This window comes from Pteropus vampyrus, unplaced genomic scaffold, assembly GCF_000151845.1.
Source record: "Pteropus vampyrus isolate Shadow unplaced genomic scaffold, Pvam_2.0 Scaffold271, whole genome shotgun sequence".
Taxonomy (NCBI): Eukaryota; Metazoa; Chordata; class Mammalia; order Chiroptera; family Pteropodidae; genus Pteropus; species Pteropus vampyrus.
This window is the reverse complement of record NW_011889052.1, coordinates 2,099,771-2,118,639: the sequence shown is the minus strand read 5'-3', so window position 1 is coordinate 2,118,639 and position 18,869 is coordinate 2,099,771. Positions and strand designations below refer to the sequence as shown.

General features: G+C 57.1%; 4 protein-coding genes and 1 pseudogene across 7 annotated transcripts in view; 3 read left to right on the top strand and 2 right to left on the bottom strand.

The window, feature by feature from the left end:
- The first annotated feature begins 8 nt into the window (after positions 1-8).
- LOC105302397 (ubiquitin-like modifier-activating enzyme 7) lies at positions 9-3,931 on the top strand. 2 transcript variants are annotated; one of them, XM_023520593.1, is made up of 7 exons: positions 9-245; positions 798-880; positions 1,162-1,254; positions 1,343-1,534; positions 2,995-3,087; positions 3,162-3,262; positions 3,717-3,931. In XM_023520593.1, exons 1-7 carry the CDS (start codon positions 122-124, stop codon positions 3,883-3,885), a joined length of 855 nt encoding a protein of 284 aa, XP_023376361.1. In that variant the 5' UTR covers positions 9-121; the 3' UTR covers positions 3,886-3,931. The 2 variants fall into 2 exon arrangements, with proteins under 2 accessions (XP_023376361.1, XP_023376362.1); XM_023520594.1 differs by having other exon boundaries at positions 3,568-3,854.
- Positions 3,932-4,101: 170 nt separating this feature from the next.
- Positions 4,102-6,992, bottom strand: FAM212A (family with sequence similarity 212 member A). Its single transcript, XM_011375437.2, has 2 exons — positions 5,687-6,992; positions 4,102-4,944 (listed from the first exon to the last, which is right to left on the bottom strand). Exons 1-2 carry the CDS (start codon positions 5,735-5,737, stop codon positions 4,144-4,146), a joined length of 852 nt encoding a protein of 283 aa, XP_011373739.1. The 5' UTR covers positions 5,738-6,992; the 3' UTR covers positions 4,102-4,143.
- Positions 6,993-8,360: 1,368 nt separating this feature from the next.
- On the top strand, positions 8,361-15,732 carry CDHR4 (cadherin related family member 4). The gene is made up of 19 exons (XM_011375464.2): positions 8,361-8,489; positions 8,842-9,017; positions 9,137-9,299; positions 9,376-9,467; positions 9,921-10,031; positions 10,654-10,757; positions 10,935-11,071; positions 11,356-11,539; positions 11,637-11,790; positions 12,052-12,145; positions 12,438-12,641; positions 12,725-12,864; positions 13,092-13,242; positions 13,328-13,548; positions 13,776-13,918; positions 14,576-14,632; positions 14,731-14,809; positions 15,039-15,066; positions 15,584-15,732. Exons 1-19 carry the CDS (start codon positions 8,441-8,443, stop codon positions 15,637-15,639), a joined length of 2,343 nt encoding a protein of 780 aa, XP_011373766.1. The 5' UTR covers positions 8,361-8,440; the 3' UTR covers positions 15,640-15,732.
- Positions 14,227-14,347, bottom strand: LOC111729608 (annotated as a pseudogene).
- Positions 15,733-17,515: 1,783 nt separating the features above from the next.
- IP6K1 (inositol hexakisphosphate kinase 1) overlaps positions 17,516-18,869 on the top strand; it is a 40,591-nt gene continuing 39,237 nt past the window's right edge. For all 3 annotated transcript variants that reach the window (XM_011375433.2, XM_023520543.1, XM_023520544.1), the window contains exon 1: positions 17,516-17,717. The gene's annotated coding sequence lies outside the window, so the exon portion shown is untranslated. The remainder of the gene's footprint in view (positions 17,718-18,869) is intronic.

Genomic DNA, 18,869 nt, shown 5'->3' with positions numbered 1-18,869 from the left:
CCCCCCCATCGTGTGCACCCACACATGCTCACTCGCCCCCATGCATTTGCCCCTGCTCTTGGTCTGACTACAGGACACGCACGTCCTCTACGTGCTGGCGGCAGCTAACCTGTACGCCCAGATGCATGGGCTGCCTGGCTCACAGGACCAGCCTGCGCTCAGGGAAATGCTGAAGTTGCTGCCGCTGCCTGGCCCCCAGGACCTGGCCCCCATCTTTCCTAGTGACCTGGCTTCTGCTAAGCTTGGTGAGGTCCTTGGCCCTGCCTCCTCCGTGCTGCCACCCAAAGGCCTGACCCTGTCCTCAGCCTGTGCCATAAAAGGAAGAGGGGGCCTATGGACCCTGAGGGGAACTCACTATCTCTCAGGCCCTCTGACCTTGCTTCTCTCTCATCCTCTGGCCCCTCAGGAGGCCCCCTCCCTGCTGCCTACCCCATCCCCAGCCCCTATTCCCTTAACAGATTTTCAGCGGAAAAGCACTAACCATTGGGCCCTGGGGAGCTGTTAGCTATGGTGCCCAGGTGAAGACAGAGTCACATAGCACACATGAATGCATACAGATACACATAACATGCACACACGCACACACGCACACACGCACACACACACACACACACACACACGGAGAAGGAGGGTGGGCTGGAGCTGCTGCGGAGGAGACAGCAGCATCAATCAGAGGTCTTCCTGAAAGTGGTGGAGACCATAGGTCTTGGCAGAGACCAAGAAGAGGCCCCAGGCTCCGGGGAGAGCGCAGGAGATAGGGGCTGAGGACCGCCCTAAATAGCTCCTTCCCCTGACAGGCCCTGAGCAGGTGCAGAGATTACATGAAGCCCTAAAAGTCTGGAGTGTGGATGCCCCGCTGAGGCCCCTGAAGTTTGAGAAGGTAGGAGCCCAAGTGGGAGTGTAGAGCCGGGCTGGGGGGATTGCGGGAAAGGTCAAGAGCTAAGAGGGTAGCTTTGGAGCCCCTTGGCCTGAGTACTTCTCCCAGCAGGACCCCAGAAGCAGCTCACCTTCCCTGAGCCAAAGTTTCCTCCCTTATCTGATAAGTAGGGAGCTGTGGGCATCCACAGAGAGAACTGTGGGAAGATCTGTGCAGTGGCACATGGTCAGCCATGGTGAGGGGCACGGAACAGTGTTAATGCTACTGTAACTTGGGCCTCACAGGATGATGACAGCAACTTCCATGTGGACTTTGTGGCGGCGGCGGCAAGCCTGAGAGCTCAGAATTATGGGATCCCACCAGCTAACCGCGCCCAGGTAACCCTGCTGGGGCTCCAGCCTGGAGGTCTGGGTCAAAATCTAGCCCTACATCCTGGGCCCAGACCAAATCTCTTGTCCTTGACAGAGCAAGAGAATCGTGGGCCAGATTATCCCAGCCATTGCTACCAGTACCGCGGCTGTGGCTGGTTTGGTGGGCTTGGAGCTGTACAAGGTGGTGGGCGGGCCACGACCCCTCAGTGCCTTTCGCCACAGCTATCTGCACCTGGCTGAAAATTACTTCAGCCGCTGGGTGCCTTGCGCCCCAGCCATCCAGAAGGTGAGCCCCTGACTCCCCACCCACACCAAGCCTGCATTTTCCCTACACCTACCCAAGCAAGCCCTGCTCTGGCTTCTGGCTCAAACCAAGACCCAGACTATGGGGGAGTCCTTAAGACTCCTTCAGTCCCTTTTCTACTACTGCAAAGCCAGGCTGGGACCTGTCAGACACAGGAAGCAGCCGTCAACCACCCCCCGCCCCCCAACCCTTTGCTGCCCCGTCTGGGGGAGCTGCAGCTTTAACTCATTAGCTAGCCAGACATCTCCCCACAGCCCCTCCTTCCCAGGAGTGCCCCTGAGGGGGAGGTAGTGGGGAGGGGGGACTAGGGCCAAAGCTCAGAACAGAGCCTGACTTCTGCCTGCATGGCATGGGGATCCTGGCCGGCCCCGGAGCTGAGTTAAAGGGCACTGAGCTCCCTGCCACCATGGATGTGGGGTCTGCAGCCCCGTGGGGATGTGCGTTCGTGTCACAGGTGTGAGTGTGCTGGGGCCTGGGCATCCCTGGCCCTGTGGCGTGTGGGTGTGGAGGGAGCATGCTTGCACATCTGTGTACCAGATGAGCGTGCAGGGCTCTTCTTCAATGTGGGCTCTCATGAGTGTGCATGTGAGCACACGAGTGGGTGTTCCTGGGCTTGTGTGCATGTGTTCTTTCAGCTGCAGGGCTATGAATGGCCCTGGCTGTGTGCCAAGGCTCTATGTAGTTGGTATTTCCTTGGGGTGCAGAAGAGGGGGTAGAGAGAATGTCCTCACCAGGGGAGAGGGGAGAGGTCATGGGCCAGCGTTGGCCCTTTGCTGAGTAGCTCTGGGGTCCCTCAGGGCACAGCTGCACAGAGCCCCTTTGTGAGGGGCCCCGCCTCTAGTTAGCACACAAGCTGCCTTTGTCCATGGTGGATGTGGAGGGGGGACCTCCCCAACTCGCCTCTAGTCTTGTCTCTGTTTGAGCCCACTATATTTTCTGGGGGGTTGGCAGGGCCTCCTGTCCTGGTTCCTGTCTGCCTGCCACCCAGTGGTCACTGTGCCCCTTGCCCACGTGTGCCCATGAGTAGTCCAAGGCCCTGAAAGCACAGCACAAGGGGACAGGATGAACCTACCCCCCTCCCCAGCTCCAAGCCTTGCATTTGAGGAATAAGCTGCTTTATCGGAGACTTCAGCGGCCCTGCTCCTGCTTCCTCAGGAAGCACCGCCCCCCACCCCCCACACACAACCTGCCTGTGTGATGGATCGCTTGTTTCCCTGTGTGGGGGCCCCATAGCCCCATTTCCTGTGCTGGCCCTAGCATGGGCGGGGAGGGTGTCGAGACTCTGGGCCAAGATCCCACCTTCCACCCCCACTCCCTGGCTTCTGCTTCCTGCCTCTAGTCCAGCTCCTCCACTAGGAAAGGGGCCATCAGCTGCTGGTAACTGGGGTAGGGGAGGCTGTGTGAGGGAAGCTTCTGACTTCTCTCCACCATCACCCCCCCAGTTCAATCGCCTGACGTGGACCTGTTGGGACAGACTGAAGGTGCCTGCTGGGCAGCCCGAGAGGACCCTGAAGTCACTCCTGGACCACCTCCAGGTGTGCCCTGTTCCTCCCCACTCCCAAGCCTGGCCCAGACTGGTCCAGCTGGCACCTGACCTGTCTCTCTCTAGGAACAACATGGACTGAAGGTGGATATGCTGCTGCAAGGGAAGGCCGTGCTCTACTCAGTGAGATGGTCGCCTGAAAAGCAGGCCCAGTACCTGCCCCTTAGGTGAGCCCACACCCGGCCTTAGCCAAGTCTTGTTCTGTCCCTGGAGGTTGGAAGTGAGGGACGTGAAGCCCTTCCTCTTCCCAACCCCATTTGGTCCCCTCGCACCCTGAAGCTTTCTTTTGCCAAATGGAGCCAGCAAATGGGTTGGGGGTGGGGCAAGGAGGGGCCTCCGGGAGCTGCCTGCTTGGCTAGCCCCCACCAGCTTCTCCACACCCTGCTCAGCCCCCTTTCATAGCCCACTCCCAGGGGACTAGCAATTTCCTGCCTCCTGCCTGCCCTACCAGCCCCAGCCGCTCTGAAAATAGTTTCAGATGTTTCCTGTCTTGAGCTGCTCCTGCTCCTGGCTCAGGCTCCTTATGGCCCAGCGGCACCCTCTAGTCCATGCCAGGCTACTCTCTTCCTGCCACCGCTCATCTACCAAATCTCCCCCAATTCTCCCCCCAACACACGCCAGGGTGACAGAACTGGTGCGGCAGGTGACAGGCCAGGTGCCTGAGCCAGAGCAGCAGGTGCTGGTACTGGAGCTCAGCTGTGAGGGTGAGGACGAAGACACTACCTTTCCACCCCTGCACTACGAGCTGTGCAAGGAAGCAGCCCCATTGCACAGCAATATCGAGCCCTGAATCCTGTGACCCCAGTAGATCCTCAATAAATGCTTGTTGAAGGAAAGAGTAAGTGGAGAGGGGGATGGACGAACGGCAGTAATGCACACGGGGTGTGACAAGGGCACACAGGGACCCCTGGAGGGAGGGAAAGTCTCTTTAGATTCGCTTGCCTGGGCTGTGCCTCAAAGGGCTCGGGGCTGCCTCCTGGAGACTCAGGCATATGGAACCAGGACAGTCCAGAGAAAGGCCTTTATTGTCCCAGGCTGGAGGGCAGGGTCAGAGGTAGCTGACAACATCATTGCAGATGATGGGCTGGCGGCTGCGGCAGCTCATGAGAGCTGCAAAGCGTGAGATGTCTGCAGGCAGTTCAGGTTCCGGGCGAGGTGGGCATGACAGTCGCTTTCCTGCCATGGCCGCCCGGCGGGCCCTGGCCAGCTGGCGCCGCAGCTGCTCAGAGAGACCAAGCAGGAACTGGGGGGGCCGAGCACGGGCACGGGGCCCACCTCCGTCGTCCCCCTCACCTGCTGCCTCGGGCAGCTCCATCCAGTTGTGCACCAAGTCAGCAAAACAGTTGTCCCCCAGCACCAGGGGCTGGCGACTGCGACCTCTGCTCAGCAGGGCTGCTGTCCAGTCCTCAGCTTCCAGCTCCTGCCAGTGCTCCAGGCAGGCATCTGGGGTGGACTTGGGCCGTGGTCGGTGGGCAGGTGGTACACTGGCTACAGGGACCCCACTGGACAGGGGGATGCTGCTAGCTGAGAGGCGCTGTCTATGGGGGCGCCATGCTGGGGGTGCTGGATGCTGGAGGACGGGGAGCTCTTCCTCTCTCCACGTGCTGCCAGACACCTCAGAGAAGCCAGAGTCCCAATCCAGGGTATGCTCCCTAGGGCCCCCCGAGCCTACACCCCTGTCTCCTGTCACTACACCTTCTTCCTCCTCTTCCTCCACACAGCAGACTGAGTCCTCATCCAAGACATCTGAGGCCCTGAGCCGGTGGCTGAGCCGGACACTTGAGCCAGGTTTAGGGGGTGGCGGAAGGGGGCCAGGCATGGGAGGGGAGCCTGTGTCCCGGCCACACAGCTGCAGAGAAAGAGAGAACAGAAGTTGGAGGGGCAGTGCTTGTCATCCCTGCTTTCTGGGGGGCCAATCTCAGAACAGAAGGCCCAGAAGAGCCGGACAGGCCTGCAGACCTAGGCAGCAAGGCCTCTAGTGGGTACAGGGCATGGGGGTGCTGGCACACGAAGCTCGTGTGGTTCCCATAAGTCGACCTGGTGGCAGTCCGGCAGGCTTCAGCACGCAGAGCCGGGCAAGTCAGCACCCGCCACCAGGGCGGGAGGCAGGGTTGCGGGCCTGCATCGGGAAGTAGGTCCTGCTCAGGGCTGGGGTGGGGAAGCATCCGTGCCTCTTGAGGAATTCAGCTCCTCAAAGCCCACAACGTCTTTCAGAGAAGACAGGGCACTTGTCAGGTGGGAGTAGAGGAAGAAAGTACAGGCCAGCCTGGGATAGGGGGCAACCAAAGCAGCGCAAGCAGCTCTTTAGTCTCCTGCAGCGACTGCTCCACCCCAAAAGAAGTTTACCCCCCTCAGCTCCTTACACCGCCCCAGCGGCACAGCCAGCTGGGCTGCTGTTACTTGATGCCCAGAGCAACTCTCAACCGTCCGAAACCCGACGCGGGCCATCTGGGCCATCTGGGCCGCCCCGCCCCCATCCCGCCTTGGACGTGCACTCGGGACGGCCCCCGACCCGTGTGCCGTTCGGGCGGGACGGAACCCTAGCACCCCCACACACGTCCTGACGAATCACACCCGCTCCCAAGCCTCACCAGTTCCCAGCGGAGCTGGCCCAGGAAGCTGTCAAGCCGAGTGCTGTGCATGCCCGTGCCAGAGCCCTCGCCAGGCCTGCCAGTTCCTCTGCGAACTCCAGCGGGAGCGGTGCGGAGGGGGCCGGGCGGGCCGGCGAGCGGCGCCCTCACCCTCTATCTTGTCCCGCGGCTCCTCGCTCTCCGTAGCTCCCGCCGCAGCCACCACCCCAACATCTGGCAGCCGCGCCCCGCCCCTGACGCCGCAGCCAATGGGGCCGGGGCGGAGCTGAAGTGGCCCCGCCCCCGGGCGCGCGGGGATGATCCCCACGCCCACTCCCCCTCTCAGCTCCAGCTCTATGAGGAGGGGCGGGACTGCCGCTGCTGAAAGCCGGGCGCGGTCCGGCCCGGGACTTCCCGACGCCCCGGGCGTTTGAGTTGACTCCGGGTTCGCTGCGCGACCCAGAAGAAGTCGCTTTCCCGCTGTAGCCTCAGCTTCCCCATTTTTCCCTGGATAGGACTGTGGTCCCTCCCGCAAAGGCCCGTTGGGCACGCGGGCTCCCCGGCTGCGCCCATGTACCGGCAGAGCGCCCCCAGTCCTCGGGCTCCTCAGTGCTGTGGCCCACTTCGGGCCCAACCCCCTGGATCCGCTCCTGGAGCGGGCCTTGACAATCCCTGGAAGTGATGGGAGGGTCCTGCCTCCTCTGAGGACTCCCGGAGCGCGGGACGTCGCAGGAGCTTAGAGGAGGGGCCTCAGCCAAGGCCCAGCCCACGCCTCTCCGCCCCGCGTCTGGCCCAAGCTAGGCCCGGCCGCCCTCTAGTGGGGAGCGCGCGGTTAGCCGCATTTCCTGAGGTGACATCCGCATCCCCTCGGCCCAGCATCACGTGCAGACTGAGAGTGAATGCAGGGGCTTAGGGCGGCCCTCTCTGGCGGGAATGGTCAGAGCCTGTTCCCAGAGGTCCTCCATGATTTCAGGCTCGTTTCAAGGATACTGTCTAACTGGAGACAGATGAGTCAGTAGACAGAAAAATGCTGGGGAATGAGGGCGACGGCCTGATTTGGGAGAACCGACTCTCAGAGGAGATGGCATTCTGTTTTGATGAGCCTTCCTGGGGAGATCAAGAAGAGGGGCATTCTAGGAAGAAGGATAAGCCAGTTAAAGGTCCTGAGAGGACAGGAACTGGACAGGGCTTAACATAAAGAAGGCCTAAGGGGTTTATGATGTTGGTAGTTGCAGTAGTGAAGAGGTCAGCAAAACCAGGCGCCTAGCAGCTTCAGAAAGGAATATGGAGTTTTGTTCTTGATGTGATGGGGAGCACTGAGGGCTTTTGAGCAGGAAGTGACCTGGGCTGGCTCCTGTTTAGATAATCCCAGCTGCTGTTTGTAATCAGAATGGAGGCTCCTGCCCTCATCCAGCAAGGGAGGGGCTGGTCTGGGCTGTGATGGGGCTGGTGAACAGAAGGGGGTCACTTTGGTGTATGTTTTGGAGCTAAAAATCAAACCTTGCTGATGCATGAATATAGGTAGGAAAAGAGGGCATCAGACATGACTCCTAGATCTGGCTTGAACTTCTGGTTGGATGGGATTGTCATGAATTGATCCAGGAAAGACTGGAGAAGAGTGGGTTTGGGGAGGAAAATCAAATGATCCTTTGTGAACGCGTGACCCTTGAGATGCCTGTTAGACATTGGAGAAGAGATGCGGGGTCAGCCACTGGATGTGTGACTAGACTTGGGGAGAGAGATCAGCACTGAAGCCTTGGATCTGGGAGACAGAAGGACTGGATGGTACCTAAGGCCATCCATCTCTTAGACAGAGAGCAGCAGTCAGGACTAAGCCATGGAACACCCCACTGGGTGGAGGTAGGGAAGCAGAACCAGCAAAGGAGCTATGTGGGAACCGCCTGGGAGGTGAGAAGAAATAGAGTATGGGCACTTAAGGAGCCACAGGGAGCAAGCATCAAATGCTGCCAAGGAATCGAGAGTGGAGAATAAACTGCTGAATTCAGTAGTACACAAATCTCTGGAGACCCTGACAAGGGCAGTTTCATGGAAAGAAGGACAAACTTGATGGTAGTGAGTAGGAGAGTGAGAGAAAAGAACTGGAGAGAGCAAATATAGACAACTTTTTAAAAATCGACACACACACACACATATACACACACACACACACACACACACACACACACAATGAATAGAAGTACGGCTTAATAAATGTTGTCTGTAGACACTTGTGCAACTGTCACCCAGATCAAAATAAATGATATCCCTAGCCACTCCAGGAGGCCACTTTGTGCCCCATCCAGTTGATATCCCATAACTACTATTTGATTTCTATCAACAAGGATTTTATTGAGGTTGGCCTTAGTGTAGACAGATAATGTTCTAATGGGGGGTGGGTAGCTGGAGTTCAGACTCTGTGGGGTAGCAGGTCCTGGGCCCAATATTCTTGGGTACTGTCTTGTTCTGTCTCCAAGGATTTCCCTGAGCCTGTTTCCCCAACTGAAGCTGATACTTCTCCCCTCACACCCACTTTTGGTTGTGGTAACGAATGGGGGAAATCTCTGAGAGCCCTGAAAAAATAGGGTTCTCTAGGCCTCTGGATGCCTGTCTGGAGTCTAGAGCTCAGTCACCAGGGATGGGTGGGGCTGCAGTCTGGGAGGCCCGGAAGTCCTGCCTACCCAGTGTGTTTGAGCAACTGACCTGGCAACAGGGTGGGCCTGACAAACACCTCTGTCCTTCCAAAGTCTCCTCTGCTGTCTGTATCTTTAGGACACAATGGTGCTACTCAGACCCTTGGCACTTCTTCTTGCTCTGGTTGTCTCTGGTGAGGAGCTGGTGGGTTGGGGGAACCCCAGTTCTCATCTCCCTGTTCCGCCGCGGAGCAGAGTCCTGACCCTTTTCAGATGGTCTACCATGGACGGCAGGGGCTGGAGGAAAGCCAGGAAAGGGCTCTGAACCCCTGACCCTCATTCTTATCTTGGCTGCTTCCTCGACCAAATCCTCACTTCCAATCTATGAAATGAGCTGACCCATGGTTGGATGTGGGGCACAAGGAAGGGCTCTGGCTGTTTGGTCCCAAGATTTGGCCAGGCCCTGTGGCAGAAGGGCAGGACTATGCTCAAGTCTGTGGTTCCATGAGCATGGGGGCCTCCAGCCTGATCATCTCTTCCTCACAGTTGTCCACGACCTGCCCTGGATCATAAATGTCTCCGAGAGCCAGGAACCTGGCACCATCCTCTACTTAAACTGTACTTCTCACATGCCCTCCCTGAAGTTGCTCAGTGTGCAGCCACCCACCACCTTCTTCAACCCACCCAGCTTGACCAGGTGGCAGGGGATCTATGTGGGAAAGGTAGGGTCATGGGCACAACTGGGAACCATAGGGAAACAAGAGCAGACCCTAAATTCATAAAACCAGAGGTGGTGGGAGGGAGAGTCTAGGCCCCACATGGCACTGCCTACCTGCCACAGGTGACCTTAAGCAGTTCAGCCCGACTGGATGCCCTGGCAGTGAACCGCTATGAGCTGCAGCTGCAGTACACATGTGGAAACAACGTGTCGGAGGGATCACTCTTTGTGGATGTGCAGCAGGACCCTGGCCATATCCAGTGTGCTGGCCCATTCGCCAGCCCAGGTGAGGCCAGCAGCAGCAGGCAAGGGGTGGGCAGGCATGGCCTGAACAGAGCTTCCCTAACTTCCCCTCTGGCCAGCTGGGGAAATCATTCAGGTGCCGGAAACAATCACACCTGGGGCCAGGCTATACACTCTGCTCTTCCCAGGCCTGGAACTCCAGGGAGCCCAGGTAAGACCAGCACACGGGCAGTAGGGGGAGTAAAATGGGAGGGTGGGCATGGGGAGACCAAGCCCAGCCCCTGCTTGGCCAAGCAGAGAACTTCAGAGGAACCCTTTAGCTGAGCCTCTGCATGATACATGCTCTTGGAGAGAGCCACTGAGGGCCCCCACCCCACTAGTGACCATGGCTGTTCCTACAGGAACCTCTCAGGGGCTGAGTTCTTTCAAGTGTATCGCTTTTGTAATCCAAAAAGGAAATGTAGTTTAAAAACAAAATAAATGGTTTAAAAGCAGAAAGGATTGAGGATTGGGATCTGGGGTCCCAGGTTAGGGTAAATGTCAGTGGTGGGGTTTCATAGAATTGGGAGTGGGCAGGTACCTGCTGGATTGTTGGGGACTTTGGCAGGGATGCTTTGGGTACTGGGGGCTGGGGACTGAGCATCCAGCATCTCTGTCCTGTCAGATGAACATCACCAGTGTCCAGGACCCTCCATATTTTCCTGGACCTTTCTCCATCAATGGGCAAGGTTGGCTGCGGGCACCACCGCAGGGCCTCAAAGGCCAGGCTCAAAAGGTGAGCATGACTTGGGACCTGGGGATATCCATGGATGAGGCATACAATGGGCAGAGCCACCACCCTCTGGAAATTTGCTTGTTCTTGGCCTCCTTGGCCTCCTCCATTAGGCTGCTTCTCCCAGACACTGCCCATACCCGTACTTGCTGCCCCATGCTGGCTGTCCTCCCATCTTGGCCTGGTTCTATGTTGGGCTCTGGAGTTCCAGAAAAAAAGTGGAATCTCTGGCTCACGATGTCTTGAATAGAAATGAGAGTGTTCAGAGAAGACGGACAGGAGAGTTCTGGGTGAGGTGGCGAGTGCAGGTTAGAGAAGTTCCTTCTTTAAAACTTCTACAACTTAGTAACTGGCTCTTAGCAACTCTAAGATGATAAGGCATAACGTGAATGACTTAGATATCGCTCTCTTGGGGGCTGTTTGTATCCTAATAGATGGATGTATGGCTCATAAGAATGGGACTCAAAAGATATACCTGTTAGCAGAGTGACAGGTCTGTGGAAGAGTGAGCGTTTGGGCTCCTTGTGGAGGTCATATGGGGGCTGCTTATTTGATGGGAAGTCTGGGCACAGACATACAGGTAGATGTACACTGTGGTTGCCCTTCCTATTCTGTGTCACTGCAGGTCTTCCAGCTTCAGATCCTGGTGACCTTTGGCCCAGGCCGAAGCTGCAGTGGGACGCTGGTGGTGAAAGTTTTGCCTGCTCCCTCCAGCCAAGTCTCCTTCTTGTAAGGCTCCCCTCCCCTGGGACTGTGGGGGCGCAGGGCCTGGCCTCAGGGAAGTGGGAGTAGGTCACAGTGGGGCTGCAGGAATGTCCCAGCTAGCTGAGGTTTGTGGGAGGTTCCAGGGGAGGAGCCTGAGGACGAGGTGGCAAGGGCAGGAAATAACGCCCCCTTTTTGTCCAGGAAGCAGGACCAGAATATCACCATCCCCGAGGACCTCGTCCCCGGGAGTGAGGTGGTTCAAGTCCAGGCCCAGGGCCTCAACGTGCGCTACGAAATCCTGTCTCCCATGCCCTGCACGCTCTTCTCCATCGGACGCGGTGAGGAGCGTGGAGTGGGGTATGGGAATGCCTCTGCGGCTTGTCCAGGGGTGACCCGCACTACCGCCTTACCCTCGCGAGAAACGAGGCTGGAGCTGAGGCAGAAATTGGGGCAAGGTCGCGTTTGGGGACCGGGCCGGAGCTACAGACGAGCTTTGGAGGAGGCAACGCCGGGTGCCAGGCTCAGCGCCCTAACCCGTCAGCGAGAGGGTGGGAACCGGGTTGAGCTGGGGGCGGGGCCGAACTCTGCGTCCCCTCCACCCCAACCCTCCCACCTGGCCCAGCGGACGGCGTGATCCGGACCACTGCGCCTCTGGAGTTGGCGCGGGCCCCAGGAGCAGCAGTCACTGCGCTGCAGGTGAAGGCCTTCGAGCGGCTCCAGCCGTGGGCCAGCGTTGAGCTCAATGTCACCGTGAACGTGCGTCCGGTCAACCGCTGGCCCCCACGCTGCCTCCCAGCACTCCTAGTGTGAGTACACCCAAGCCTTACCTAGGCCACCGGGTCTCCAGCCATGGCTCACCGCCAAGCCCCGACTCCCGCCCTGCCGCCTGCCCTCTGCTCCCAGGACTCAAATCCCCGAGACTGCACCCGTGGGCACCGTGCTGAGCATCTTCACTTGCACTGACTTGGACTCTCCTGGCTCCACCATGGACTATCAGCTGCGGTTCCACGGCCCTCCTGGCCCCACCAGCCTCTGCCTTAGCGACAGGGTCCTGAAGGTGCCCCCTGCCACAATTCCCAGACCCACTGGAAGGGTGCTTGGGCCGGCGAGGTGGGGTGGGGGGAAGGAGGCAGCAATGGTCTGTGGGAGCCAAGACCACAGGGTGAAGGAAATGGTGGTAGAGCCTACCTGCTTTGCAATATGGAGAACTGGGGGTCAGGATAGGCCATCTGTAGATGCGCTTGCGTGAGGCAGCCCAGAGTGGCTCAAGGCTCTCCCAGGCAGTGGCTGAGCCTCACATTCTGGCCCCTCTGGCCAGGTGAATGCCACACTGGACTGTGACACTCCTGGGGCCTGCTTTCAGCACACAGCCTCCATCCTGGTGTTCGATGGTGGTCAGCCCCTGATGTCCAGTGAGTGACCATATCCAGGCTTGGGTATTCAGTACCCCTGTCCCCATCCTCAGGACAGCTCTCCTCCCTCTGAAACTGGTAGGACAGTTTCAAATGTCCATTTCAAATGTCTAGCGTGGGGCACATCTCTCCTCTCCCAGATGCCCCCAGTACGGGAGAGATATTGCCCTCCTTCCCTCCAGACTGTCTTTCTCCTTGGACCGTCCAGGGCAGAGACGAATCTCCCTCCTCAGATCCCCAGGGCAGAGTTGGGCACCCCAGGCCAGCTCCTTGACTGCCTAACACCTTCCAGCTGAGGTGCCAGTACTGGTGATTGTGACACCTGTCAATGAGTTCTCTCCGGCCTGCGTCACACGCACATTCCGGGTTCGGGAGGATGCAGGGCCCCGCACCCTGCTGGGCTCTGTGGTGGGCACGGACGTGGATTACCCACATGACAGCATTGAATACCATACCTCTGGCGGGTCTGCCATCTTCGCTGTGGACCGTCTCAGCGGTATTTCCCCCCCAGGGCTGGAATGGAGGGGTAGAGTCAGAGTTGACTCTGCAGGCTGAGGCTGTGCCCTCCCCCCCTTCTAGGGGAGGTTCGCCTCCTGGGGCCTTTGGACTATGAGCAGCAGAGGATGTACAGGGTCATTGTCCTGGTGACCGACCATAGCCAAGACCAGGACCCCACCTACCACCGCTCTGGCTCCTGCACTATTACCATTGAGATTGAGGTAATTGAGCCCCAAGGCCTTGAAAGAATTAAAAAGAGTTCAAACCTCACTCTGCCATTCTGATTTTCCACTCTGTGCCTCAGTTTCCTCCACTGGTTGGCTGGATGGGGGCGGGGCCTCGTGTGGAAAGCTTCGGAGCCTATTGCCTGAGAGCTGAGGTCTAGGGAGGAGGCTGAAGGGCTGGCCCGGGGATTCAAGAAGTGGGTGACCTGGCTATGTTCCTGCAGGATGTGAATGACCATGCTCCCGAGTGTGAGCCCCCGTTTCAAGAACTCACCGTCCGCACTTCCCTGGGCCATAGCATGGAGGTGACCAAGGTGTCATGTCGGATCCCTCAGGAGCCACAGCGCCTGGCCTTCTCCTACAGCATCGTGGGAGGTGAAGACCATGAGTGTCACCAGGCTGTGGGAGAGGCATGGGCAAAGCCAGCAGTGCTCCCCTTCTTTTGCCACTCTGCTTTCAGGGAATAGTCAGAGCCAATTCAGCCTGCGAGGAGCCGTCCTGGTGCATGACAACCTCAAATTGGGGGCCCCCTGGCCAGAACAGCCCCATACTTATGAGCTATTGATCCGTGTGGCTGATGCAGGTCCCTCCATCCCCCACCTCAGCACCACAGCTACCGTCATTGTGCATCTAGTTCCTTGGAGGGCCAGCACAGTGGCCACCAGCACCCACAGAGCCACAGTGAGGGGGGTCCTTGGGCCCTTGTGGGGTAGAGAGAGAGGACCTTGGAGGGTGAAGAGCCCCAGTTTTCCAGGTGGATGATGGGGAAGGCATTTCAGAGGGGAGCGTTGAGTGCAAAGAGCAATATGGGAGAGCAAATCTGGGGGATGGGGCGGCCCAGCTCTTGGACGAGTTTAGAAGATCAAAGCATTTGGCAGGGCAGCGGTGAGGCTGTGACCTCATTTCAGGTGCCTTCAGTGATGATGCCCCTGCTTGTGACAGACACAGAGGCTTTCTGGCAGCCGGAGCCCTGGTTCATGGTGGTGCTGACAGTGACCGGTGCCCTCCTCCTGTTGGCCCTGGGCTGGCCTCTCAGCAGACTCCTCCAGGGGTAGGGTTCCTATTCCTGTGCTTCCTGCCTCTCCCCAGCCCACTAACGGACCTCATCTGTGAGAAGTGGTTTTAGCCAAGGTTTGATAACAATGCCCATGGCGATGGGCAAACAAACCAATATTAAGGAGGGCTGTTCTCCCTCCAGAGGTCGTGACATTAGAGGCAGAGAGACAATGGAAGAAGGAAGCTGTCTCCATCGTTGTCAGAGCCTAGTCTTGGAATGGGATGGGTGTGGATGAGGGCTGGAGACTCTGAGTGTGTCATGCGTTGGGCATTTACCCTATTCTTTTTTTTTTTTTTTTTTAACGCCTACAGAGCACCTGGTATTCTTAGGTGGTCTCCCATCCAAGTACTAAACAGGCCCAACCCTGCTTAGCTTCTGAGATCAGACAAGATCGGGCATGTTCAAGGTGGCATGGCTGTAGATCATTTACTCTATTCTTGACCCCCAATTGCCACTTGAAACCTGATCTGCCCTTAAGACTGAATTTCTTGTGGGCACAGGACTGAACGCAGAAGTAGGTGGGGGTAACAATATGGACACTGCATACAGACTTTGGCTATCCCCAGTATAAAGGGGTAAATGAATCGTGCTGGTTACTGGAGCCAGCAAGTCTGCTGCCCTCACGCTTGGTTCCCCCTCCCGGCATTTTAGGTTGACCCAGGTGCTACGGGCACCAAGCAAACCAGCTCAGGCTCTGCTGCTAAACAGGTCAGCCTTCTTTGCATACCTCTATGTCTGGACCATTACTTAAACTCAGGCTGGGGCCCAGGGCCTTATCCTGTACTCCTGCTCCTACTCTGTCTCAGTATCCAAGGAGCTGAAGGGTCTGCTGAGGGGTTCATGGAGGCACCGATGATGGAGACACCCCAGGCATCCATGAGCCTGGTATGTCAACCCACCATCCTGTGTAGTGGGGACACTAAGGCTGCTCTAGAATACTCCCCCGCCCAGCCTGCCCACTTCCTTATGGATGGCTACCCCTATGGGAGCTCATGCCAGCACCAACAGGATGGAGGAGGCAAGTGGGCTCCTGATCCCTTTGGGAGCAGGCCTCCACCTGCTCCCTGTGGATGGGGTTCAACTCATTGTACCCTCTCATTCTTCCCCTCAGCAGCATTTCGATGGCAGAGCACAGGACTCCTGTGAGTTTCCCTATCCCCAATACATTCACCACCTTGGCCCACCTTCTCTCTTTAATCCATCTCAGTATCTCCTCCTACCACCAGGCATCTACTGTCTACTCTTTCCGTGAAGGAGGTCTGTTCTCACCCCCACTCACCTTTCAGCCAAATGTTTGTCAGACACCTGTAGGACCAAGTGATGACTCAGGGCTGATCTGGTTCCTGCCCATAGGGGAAGGGAGACAGGTAGTGAGGGGAGAGACCCCCAGATATTCCATTTGCTTCAGTGAATTAGAGCAGAGTAATCTGGCACTGGGCTTAGGGGAACTGGTGTCCAGCTTTGCGGAATCAAAGATGCTTCCTGTGCATTTGAACCAGACCTCAAAGGAGATGCTGAAAAGGGGACAGGTTGGATCAAGCAGAAAGTGGGGGTCCTCAAACCAAGGGTCCTGGGACATCTTCTCCTACCCTTAGGGGCAGGAGGCAGTTCTGCTGAGGCCAGCAGTGCTACCTCTCTCTCCTAACCATCTGAGCACAGGTACAGGCAGAGATTACCTGTTCAACTCACACACGGGAGCCCGGCGCTGGCTCTGAGGCCAAGAAGCTGCTTCACTACGTGGGAATTTCTTCTTCATGTGATCATGGGCTGTGTTTTCAAGTTGATTCAATAATAAACAAAATTACAAGCAGAAAGTCCCAGCCTTGTAACCCACATGTGGGAGAAGCTCTGAGATCTGTGCTTCCTTGTTCTCACTCGGAGAACTCCCTACTTTGTGGGAACACTCTAGGGAGTAGTAAGGTTACTTTTAAGAAGGCACTGTACCATGCTCTGATTGACAGTGGTTAATGCTCTGCAGAAGTAAGAGGCTGTTAGTCCTGTCAGTGACTGAGGGGGTCTGTCACCTCAGAGGCCACCTGCTCTAGCAGGTGGAAAAGGCCCAAGAGGAATTGTTCATTTGAGGGCCCCACCAACCTCTGGGGCAGTCTGTGGACTGTGTGTGGAGGTTTTCTTGGGAAAGATCTGGAGATTTTGCACTGAGGTGTGGGTTGGTGCAGACCTGGCATGGGCAGCCATGGAGGGATTGATGGGAACCCTCTTCTGAGGGGCTGTTCCCATTTCTTCTTGATGTGTTTCTTTTGGTTCCTTGGCCCTCAGCCCTCTCTGTGCTGAGCTGAGCTGTTGCACACAGCCAGGTGGCCTGCAGTAACCTGCAGAAGATGCAATGCTAGCCCTCTTCCTGTGCCCAGCTTGGCATCAGATACCAAGATGCTGCCAGCTTTCCAAGAGTACCTGCTCTCTGGTGGAGGCTACCTTTACTGTGATATCTCCAAGTCTGTGGACCTGAATCCTTTTGGGTCACTGGAAGTCGGTTATGATGTCCCAAGTGGGGAAAGAAGCTGAGTGCTTTTTGTGGGAAAGACGCATTTTACAGTGCTCCCAGTGTAGTGAGGGTTTTGAGCTGCCCTCAGGGACAGAGATGTGAGAGCAGGCTGTTATTGGAAATGGTTGCAGGCAGTCTTCTTCTGAGCACTTATTCTCCTCTAAGGGCTAATTAAATCTTCATCTCTCAAGAGCCTGTTATCCTCATTTTATACATGAGTCAACCAAGGCTCAAAAGTCATGGAGCTAGCTATTTGTAGCACTTGATGTGTGTCTAGACTGTGTGACTGCATCTGGGTTCCTAACCCTGAAGCCACGCCCAGGTGCTCTGTATGCGGGACCAGTCCACCCAGGACTCACAGTTGGCCTCGGACGCAGAGCATGACAGGTTAGGGCAAAATATGCTGTCATAGAGACTCAAGACAAGATGCTCTAGGGCAGAAAATGAGTACTCGCTGTGTGCCAGGACTTGTGCGGGGATCTGAACTCTAGACCAAAGGACAAACGTGGGCAATGGGGCAGCACAGGTGGTTGCACTGATGAGGGGCAATGCTGGAGAAGCTGCTGGGAAGAGGGCATTATACTCTGGAGCCAGTAGGAAAAGGTATGAGACCTGGTGCCTCCAGTTCCAGATGTAGCGTGACCTTGGCCCGGCCTCCCGCTCTGCGCCTCAGTTTCCTCACCATTGAATGGGGACAGCAACCCCTCCATTCCGGGAGTGTTGACAAAAACTGCAAACAGCACTCAGCAGACATTCCCTAAGTGTGCACGCATGTGTGAGAAGACGCTGTTGGGTCTGCATCGGAGCCGCGTACGCAGAGAGAACAAGGGCACTACGGCCTCGAAATCACCCACAAAACCTCTGCCGCCAGCAACTCCCGGAACTGCACGCATGCGCCAACCCGTGCCGTCACAGTCACGTGTCGCAGCGTTCGGCACGGGCGGTGAGAGGTTGGCTCTGAATGACAGGTCAATCGACCTGTCAGCGGGAAGCACCCCCACGGCGTCGGACATCGAGGCTGTTGATTGGGGAAAGTCTCAGCTGGGGGCGGGTTCTTTGCAGCCCTGGTTACTATGACGCCCGGCCCCCGCCCCCTCGGCTGGCCGCCATCTTGTTGTTGATCCGTACCCAGTGGGCAGCGCCGGGAGCTGGACCGAGCGGCTGGTGCGGGGCCGCTGCTGCGGGGCTCAGCCACCTGCGCTGCCTGCCAGGGGGCGGGCAGAAACCTGGAGGCCCGGGGGGCCCAGCTCCCGTGGGGAGCCGTGGGCACCCGCTGCCCGGGCCAGTCCGGTGAGTGACAGGAGCCGGGCCGATGGACCGGCCTGACGGCCGCGGGGCGGGCAGCGGCGGGCGCGGGGTTGGAGCGGGCGCGCGCAGGGCCGGGATATCGGCCGAGCATCACTTGAACATCGCTCGAGCGTCCTGACTGGCCGCCCATGGAGCCTCCCAGATGGTGGCGCCGAAGTAAGGCGAACGGCCTCGAGGGTCCGAGAGCCCCGTGCCTGAGGGCCGGCTCGTGGGGCGGCGGGAAACTAGCTTCTCTGACCGAAGCCCTGGGCTCTGCTGACCCGCAGTGCTGAAATGTGTCCAGTGCCAGTCTGATGCTCTCCGGGGCGTTGTGTTGCTCCTGGGTGAGAAATACACGAACCCTTTAGATGTCGCTCCTGCGAGTCATTTTCAGACTGCTTGAGACTAAAACTAGACGAAACAGCCGAAAGCCCCCGCGTACCAGGCAGGCCGATGTCACGGCCCTGTGATTCTGGAAGGGTGAAGGCCCTCTGCCCGGCGTTTATCTCCAGTGCTCTTTGGAGATCACGATTTGTTTCTTCCTGAAGGGCCTGGTTAAATGTCCATGATGCCCAAATTATATTTTGCGGCGTAATTTTTTGGTTCTCGACCACCACTTTTTGTTGGAGTTGTGGTATGATTTTCCTCTTTTTTGGAAAAAGTGAGTATTACGGTGATGACTTGATTGATTTTTATCTCCTAAAGATATATTTTGCCTGTATAACGAGACAAAGGAAATGTAGAATCAGAAAACTAAATGAAACTTTTTTTTTTTTTTTTTGGTCTTCCTGGATGGTATGGAATTGCCAAATGAACTTTTAACAGACTAAATGTCTCTTGTCCAGTGAGAACAGACTGAAGGGCTCTCTTCCTGTGAGACCCCGGGCTAGCTGTCCAGAGAGTTCTCAGTGCTCCAAAACACATTTTTTTCCTCTGTGATCTCTTGGCTTCTCTGCACAGTCTCCTTGTATTGCTAAGATGAAGTCAGGCAGCAATATTTTGTGTGCTTGGATCTTGTCATCTTTAGAATGAATTTTGAAGGAAACCAGCTCCTCGGTGAGATCCTTTTGGAGAACAGACGTTGAAACCAGAGGAGGCTGGTGGCCTGTTGCTGGTTGCTTTACTTGTGAGAAGAGTCTTTATTTCATTACCTTC

Coding starts and splice junctions, on each gene's coding strand:
- LOC105302397 (XM_023520593.1), top strand. CDS start 122: ATGCATGGGCTGCCTGGCTCACAGGACCAGCCTGCGCTCAGGGAAATG. Junction 246..797: donor CCTGGCTTCTGCTAAGCTTG/GTGAGGTCCTTG, acceptor TTCCCCTGACAG/GCCCTGAGCAGGTGCAGAGA. Junction 1,255..1,342: donor CACCAGCTAACCGCGCCCAG/GTAACCCTGCTG, acceptor TGTCCTTGACAG/AGCAAGAGAATCGTGGGCCA.
- FAM212A (XM_011375437.2), bottom strand. CDS start 5,737: ATGCACAGCACTCGGCTTGACAGCTTCCTGGGCCAGCTCCGCTGGGAA. Junction 4,945..5,686: donor GCCAGCTCCGCTGGGAACTG/GTGAGGCTTGGG, acceptor CTTTCTCTGCAG/CTGTGTGGCCGGGACACAGG.
- CDHR4 (XM_011375464.2), top strand. CDS start 8,441: ATGGTGCTACTCAGACCCTTGGCACTTCTTCTTGCTCTGGTTGTCTCT. Junction 10,032..10,653: donor TCAAAGGCCAGGCTCAAAAG/GTGAGCATGACT, acceptor GTGTCACTGCAG/GTCTTCCAGCTTCAGATCCT. Junction 12,865..13,091: donor CTATTACCATTGAGATTGAG/GTAATTGAGCCC, acceptor ATGTTCCTGCAG/GATGTGAATGACCATGCTCC.